Source organism: Mastomys coucha, unplaced genomic scaffold, assembly GCF_008632895.1.
Source record: "Mastomys coucha isolate ucsf_1 unplaced genomic scaffold, UCSF_Mcou_1 pScaffold14, whole genome shotgun sequence".
Lineage (NCBI taxonomy): Eukaryota > Metazoa > Chordata > Mammalia > Rodentia > Muridae > Mastomys > Mastomys coucha.
In genome coordinates this window covers 73,762,642-73,770,318 of record NW_022196896.1, presented here as the reverse complement: position 1 = coordinate 73,770,318, position 7,677 = coordinate 73,762,642, and the positions used below count along the sequence as shown (strand labels likewise).

Genomic DNA, 7,677 nt, shown 5'->3' with positions numbered 1-7,677 from the left:
AAATAGAAACAATAAAGGAATTACAAAGGGAGACAACCATGGAGATAGAAAACCTAGGAAAGAGATCAGGAGTCAGATGCAAGCATTGTCAACAGAATACAAGAGATAGAAGAGACAATCTCAGATGCAGAAGATACCATAGAAAACACTGACATAACAAAAAATATGCAAAAAGCAAAAAGCTTCTCACCCAAAACATCCAGGAAATCCAGAACACAATGAGAAGACAAAATTCGAAGGAGAATAGGTATAGAAGAGAGGCAAGATTCCCAACTTAAAGGGCCAGTAAATATCTTCAACAAAATTATAGAAGAAAACTTCCCTAACCTAAAGAAAGAGATGCAGACGAACATACAAGAAGCCTACAGAACTCCAAATAGATTGGACCAGAAAAGAAATTCCTCCTGTCACATAATAATCAAAACACCAAAAGCACTAAACAAAGAAAGAATATTAAAAGCAATAAGAGAAAAAGGTCAAGTAATATAAAAAGGCAGACCTATCAGAATTACACTAGACTTTTCACCAGAGTCTATGAAAGCTAGAAGATCCTGGGCAGATGTCATATAGACCCTAAAAGAACACAGATGCCAGCCCAGGCTACAATACTCAGCAAAACTCTCAATTACCATAGATGGAAAAACCAACCAATATGACTTTGTCCTATTCTATGACAAAGCCAAATTTATATAATATCTTTCCATAAATTCAGCCCTACAAAGGGTAATAGATGGAAACACCAACACAAGGAAAGAAACTACACCCGAGATAAAAAGCATGAAAATAATATCTCAACAAACTCAAAAGAAGATAGTCACGCAAACATAATTCCACCTCTAACAACAAAAATAACAGGAAGTAACAATCACTTTTCCTTAACTATCTCTTAACATCAATGAGCTCAATTACCCAAAAACAGACATAAAGTAACCAAATGGATATGTAAACAGGACACAGCATTTTTCTGCACACAGGAAATGCACCTCAGTGACAAAGACAGACACTACCTCAGAGTAAAAGGTTGGAAAGACCTTCATCTTACCCTCCTTATGGGTAAGATGGAAACTCATAGCTCTAAGTGCCTCCAAAAAGAAACTAGAGAGGGCTTACACTAGCAGCTTGACAGCACACCTGAAAGCTCTAGAACAAAAAGAAGCAAATACACCCAAGAGGAGTAGACAGCAGTAAATAATCAAACTCAAGCCTGAAATCAACCAAATAGAAACAAAAAGAACTGTACAAAGAAACATCAAAACCAGGAACTGGTTCTTTGAGAAAATCAACAAGATAGACTAACCCTTAGCCAGATTAACCAGAGGGCACAGGGACAGTATCCAAATTTATAAAATCAGAAATGAAAAGGGAGACATAACAACAAAATATATCTTAAAATCATTTTTTAAAAAAAAGAAAAACTTGGAACAGAAACTTAAGGGCTGAAGGGAAGCTTTAAGAGTCTTTACTATAGGATACAGATTAGAGATGACATGCTTAAATTTGAAATTCTAAAATAAAAGTAAGCTCTGTGCAACATTTCCCTTATCTTTTACCTTGGCTTCTCTTTTAACCAATATTTTTATTTTGTATTTATATATGATGAACTGTGGCAGAAAGACACCCAATAAACCAAGCAGGAACAAAAAGAGATACATCTTCATCAATGTTTCTGTCAAAAAAGAATGGAAAGCTCATACTACTGGATACACTCACTGGGATGAGATTGTTGTTCCGGAACCTAAATGGACCAATTTGCAGCTGTTACAAAAGTGTCCTGATAACTTCCTAGGGTTCCTTGAACCGAGGTGTACTTTAGAAGCCGGCACCTGATGATTGTCTTGAATTTTGATATCAGATATATAAGAGCGAATCTTAAGTTCTTGGTGAACAATAGCTTCCAATGATCAAAATATATATTTATTCATACAAGAAGAAATCTCTTTCTCAAACATATTATATATACTCTATTTTCATTATTCATGCTAATATTTTATATATGCAAATTTCTTATTAAACATTTTAATATACTTTTGAGAGTCAGTTATTTCTCCAAACTTTGTAATTTTAAGTTTTCTCGATATTTTGGGTTATATTATGTGCCTAGATCCATTCAAAGATAAATCCAAAACATTTGTCCATGGGCAAATCCAGATCTGTGTTTGCTTCATATGGTAAATCTGTCCCTTTTAGACACACAGGTTGAGACTCACCAGAATCAGATTTCAGAAAGTGGATGAGGTACTGGATGCCATTATAGTCTTTCATTGCCTTTTGGTTGCTTTCATTTCCCATACATAACACTCGGATACAGTTCATTACGTTCACTAGCATATTTTCTTTGTTATGGCTTAAGAGATTTATCAGAGCTGGAATTCCATTCTAAAAAGAAACAAAGAGAATTACATCTGAATTAGTTTAAGATTGGTACCATTTTGTTTAAAACTCTGTAAGCTTTCTGTAAATACATCCTTATTTAGAAGAGAACAATTGCTTATAAACAAAAATGTCTACTGCTGTCACATAGTAAGTTAAGACAACTGAGTAATTCTTACCCAGAAAAATACGATATTATTGCAGAACTACGATGAGCACATACATATGCATTATCTGACCCAATAAAATGGAAAGAAGTAACATAGCCTAAGTTACAGATACACAGAGAAATCAGCATAGTTCTGGCTAATTGCTGGAATCAATTAACAAGAGAGTTAAGTAGATAAAACTGAGTTACTCAGAGTTGGACTTGGATGTGACTATATTTTCAAGATATTGTCTAAAGGACTGACATGAGGCACAGCAATGAAAGTTTTTCAGAGACGTTTAAAAAAAATGAACAAAGGCAAATTAAAAAAAAAAAAAGAGTACAAAGAAAACAAGATAGAAGTGGTTCCCACCGTCAAGAACTCAAAGTAGAGCATTGAGCCTGATAGCAAGTGCATTTTAAAATGCAGATGCTTCAATTCATACTAAAGAAACAATTCTACGAAGAAATAAACTGAAGAAATAAATCAAGTAATTGGGATATATTTCTTGCACAGAACTAACATCTTCGTTTAAACAAGAAACAACCAGTATATACTATAAAAAGGACTCCATCTTCTCACCAGGGCTACTCCACACTCTCTCAGCACTGAGCATTAGGCCCCCCTGAGCCCACTATGCTGCAGACCTGCACTCATCTAAATGACTGCAGCTGACTGAAGTGCTTTCTCTTTCCTCTCCCTGGCATCCCTAGTAGTTTTGTTACTGGATAACAACATGTATCTCTATCTTTCCAATTTCTGTGTGAGAGAGTTGCTATTAGTCAAAAAAAAAAAAATGGGTTCTATGAAACAGTACTCACATATTTGGCAATAACATCCTTGTTTTCACACTTAGCGATATCATACAGAATAACAGCACAGCGGGAATGGAGTTCGGGTTCATCTGAAGTCAGCAGGTTGATCAAAGCAGGAATGCCTCCTGCCTCCACCATAGCATGCACTACACTTACGTGAGTTGAGATATTACTCAGCAACCCCACAGTCTTACACTGCAGCTTTATTTTGGGACATTTTAATAGATTGACTAAGGCGGGAATAGTGCCTGTAAAGAAAAGACTAAAATAAGCATAAACTATTCAAAATCCTTTGTAAGTGACATATCCTACAAGTATTGAAGTAGCATTCATGGTGTGGCAATATAAATAATTACAGACAGTTCTACAAAGTATAGAATAGCAACCTGAAGTGATATAGAAATAATTATGTCTTATCTACAAGAAAGTGGCTTTTTCTCTTTGCATATTTGATTTCACATGGCATGCATAATCATATACTTTATATTAGTCAATCTAAACCAGCTTTAGAATACTGAATTTTGGCTTATGATAATTGATTTTTTTTTTTATGTAGATAGGAAATCACTATGCAGTCAATTCTCCATCTTCCTGTCTCAGAGTCCTAAATGCTGGGATCACAGGTGTGATCCTACATACCACATGGTAAAGTTCTTGTCTAGGTACTGAATTGTCTTTGTATAGTAGGTTTTTTTTAATTATTTGTATGTGTTATATGTTATCTTAAAACTAAATGAGAAAAAGTACTGATCTAGTAAAATGTAACAGTAACCTCACTTATTATAATTAGTCAGTCATTGGGAGTAGAAACTTGGCTTTTTGTTGAACCTTTGTTAGATTTATATCAGTTTAGTTGATAAGAAACCACACCATAGGAGATACACAATGTTCTGAAAAATCTGAATATAATAGACGTTCACTTATTTATCAACCTGAAATGGAACCATCTATTGTTGACTTCTGGGGGGGGGCATAGAGCTTTTCCAAACTTGTTTTTAATGAGTTAGATAATTTAAGCATATTCAATCATCAATATTCATGGAACATTAGATGTATCTCAATATGTACCTTAGGAAAGTAGCTACTATGCTGGATAGATCAGACATCCCCATCATTTTAAAAAGCTTAAATGGACAGTGCTGCTCTCAGAACAAGTCCATGTGATCGATCCATTTGATTAATGAATAAACCAGGCCAGAGAAGCGGCACAATTAATGGAGCTGCTAAATCCAAAACTATTTATAAACCTGGTCTAACATTTTCTTCTAGTTTTCTGTGTGTAAGTTTAGAACTGGAATAATTTATAAATGAGTAATTATAGCAATACAGTGATGGTGACAGTTCTCTGTCAACTTGACATAATCTAGACTCACCTAAGAAGAGAGTCTCAGTGAAGAACTGTATAGATGAGACTAGCCTATATGTGGGTACTTGTTTGAATTACTATTGTTAATTGATGTGGGAACTCACCTACATCAATTGGCATCGTCAACACCATGACCTAGGCAGGGGCTCCTGAACTGTAAGTATAGAAAGAGGGCTGGGCACAAAGAAGGCATGCGTGCACACGTTTATTTCTCTCAGCTTCTAACTGTGGATGTATGTGACTAGCTAACTCGAGTCTCTGAATCCTTGACTTCCCTGTGATGACAGATCATAACCTGGAGTTAGAAACTGACATAAGCACCTTCTTCCCTATTTTGTTTTTGCCAGGGTAGTTTTCCCAACCAATATTCAACTAGAACAACTACTTGGATAAAGTTAGTTTTATTCTTAAAATTTTAAGTTTTTAGAGAAATAGAGTTCCTCTAGAAAGAAAATAGGTTTTTTTTTTTGATCATGTGCAGTTTTCACATGAAAAATAAGACACAAAGTTGACAAAAGTGATCTTAAAGAAAAAAAGGCTTAAAATCAACAAAAAAGTATCCTTTAGAGTTTAAAACATATTTTTAAAGCAACATTTAATTGCATATGTTTGTAAACCTAGAATTCAACAGGCTGTGAGGCAAAGGAAACCACAGCTGACACTGCCAGTATGGCCAAGACCCTGAGACTAGATAGTCAGGGACCTTATGGGAAACCATTATCATTCTGCTAAAGGAACAAGACAATCAAATAACTTCTACTGACACACTCCTGTACTCATAGGTCAGTGCCTCACCCACATCAGTAAAGTTTCCTCTTGGCTCTCCAACACAAAGGCCCACAACTGGACAATTTGCAGAGAACAAGAGATTTTATAGCACTTTGTCCAGAATGGGATGTCTTCACCCAACCCTGACCCTAAAGGTTCAGGGATCTATGTAGAAGAGGAGCTGGGAAGACGATAAGAATCACCTATCCTGAACGAGAGGCTATCAACATTTGAAACTGACTGGTGAAGAGAAATTTAGGTTTCTCCAGTGGAGTCTCAGTAGGGATAGCAACCATGCTCCCAGGCAGACCCCATGTTACCCAGAAGTAACCCTAGGGTATTTTGTTTGTATAATTTTGCTTTGTTTTGACATTTTTGTCTTTTCAGATTTTTGCCTGCTTGTTTTTATTTATTTTTGTGGGTGCTTGCTTCTTGCTTTGTTTTTGTTTCTTGGGCTTTTGTTTTGTTTGCTTGTTTGTTTCTTTAGGGACAGAGCAAAAAAGCCAAAGTTGAGTAGGTAGAGATGAAGGGAGGATCCAGGAGGAGTCAGGGAGGGAGAAAACATGATCAGATATATTGTATACAATTTTCTAATTAAAAAAGGTGAAGCAAGAGGATTACAAGTTCAGGGTCAGCCTAGACTATATGTGAGACCATATCTCAATATATATATATATATATATATGTATATATATATATATACATATATATATATATCATACTTATATGATAAGATAAAGTTGGGGAAAACCCTAGCACTTGAGTTTGCAAATTTTGCAAATATTAGGTTAGTATTAGAGTGTATGCTTTACATCTGACCCCAGAATTAAATTTGTATGCCTATGTTAATATATATATGGTTTACCTGGGTACAATATAGCTCTATTTAAAACATGATAAGAAAAAGATAGTTAATGTAATTTATATCACCTGCATCCAAAATACATTTCCAGTATCGATCATTTGCTAAGCAAATTACTTCCAAGGACATGACAGCCATCATCCTTCGTTTGAAGCTTTCACACTGCAACATTTCTGGTAAGTATTCAACAGAAAAATGCAACTGTAATTCACATCAGAGGCAATGGAATGGCTGACTTTATTTTTATATAGGTGAAGTGAACACAAAGAGTTAAAAAATCATCCCATCACCAACTGCATAGGCTACATTCATTCCATGTTTGTGGTCCTCCAGAAGATGCTGCTGGATGGATGATCATGAGCTGTAGCTTAGACCTGGGGTGGTCCCCAAAGACCCTTCTCAATGGTATAGTCACCACTTGTATCTATTGGTGTCTAGCTTGGTGCTATTCAATAATGATGAGAACTTTAAGAAGTAGGACTTGGTGGAGGTTTTAGGTCATTGGGGAAAGTATCCAGGATGGGGATTGTGGGAGTTCATCTCTTCCTCTTCCTGTTTTTCTATTTTATTATACCTCTCATGAAGCAAATAGGTAATAGGATCCTGTAATAAATGTAATTACTTCATCATAGCCATCCTTGTGGGCCCAAAGAGAGCTGCTCTGCAGAGGCTGATTATCCTGGGCACTTGTGACAGTAACAAAAGCTAATCTTTGAGGTTTATAATATATATAATTACTGAAAAAAAATCCTAAATGATTTGTCTTTGGTCTGAATCGGTAACACTGCCTAGAAATACAGTTCAAATTCACTTGAAAAATAATATATTTCTCATGTGACTGTGATCAGTTTTGAATAAAATTTGAAGAGATTTTAAGGATGGCAAAGTAAACTGCTTTATCAATATGATTTTAATATCCATTAAATTATTTATATATTTCCTAAAAATTATTTATATGATTTTTTAAAAATCTAGCATGAATTTGAACTCCAAACAAAAGATAAAACAGTGTATATGCTTCTAAACAATGTCTATGGTGTAAGAAACCACTTATCTTTCCTTCATCTCTCTCTGACCTCTACGTTCAGAAATGGTCTGTTCCTTACTGAGTCTGCTCTATTTTAAATTTTAGCTTCTACTCCAAAGGCTGATAATTAACTTGCTTCTAATTATTATTCTGCTGGTGTCATTATCTTGTAATTACTAGGACTTTGTAACCATGGCTACTGTAAGTAGTGGTCACTGGGAGTTATATATTGCCATTAAGTCATCCTTGTCAAGGGTCAGGTATTTGTGATGGTTATCTACTATGAGTCAAGTTAATCTTCACAGTTACTATTTTAAAGA

The 7,677-nt window shown here is 35.2% G+C and overlaps 1 protein-coding gene across 5 annotated transcripts in view; it reads right to left on the bottom strand.

Annotated features, from left to right (window-relative positions):
* Ankar (ankyrin and armadillo repeat containing) overlaps positions 1-7,677 on the bottom strand; it is a 71,120-nt gene that overhangs the window by 28,814 nt on the left and 34,629 nt on the right. For all 5 annotated transcript variants that reach the window (XM_031367393.1, XM_031367392.1, XM_031367391.1 and 2 more), the window contains exons 11-13: positions 6,399-6,503; positions 3,341-3,582; positions 2,208-2,376 (exon numbers count right to left, since the gene is read on the bottom strand). In XM_031367393.1, the coding sequence (XP_031223253.1) occupies positions 2,208-2,376; positions 3,341-3,582; positions 6,399-6,503 (516 nt within the window). The remainder of the gene's footprint in view (positions 1-2,207; positions 2,377-3,340; positions 3,583-6,398; positions 6,504-7,677) is intronic.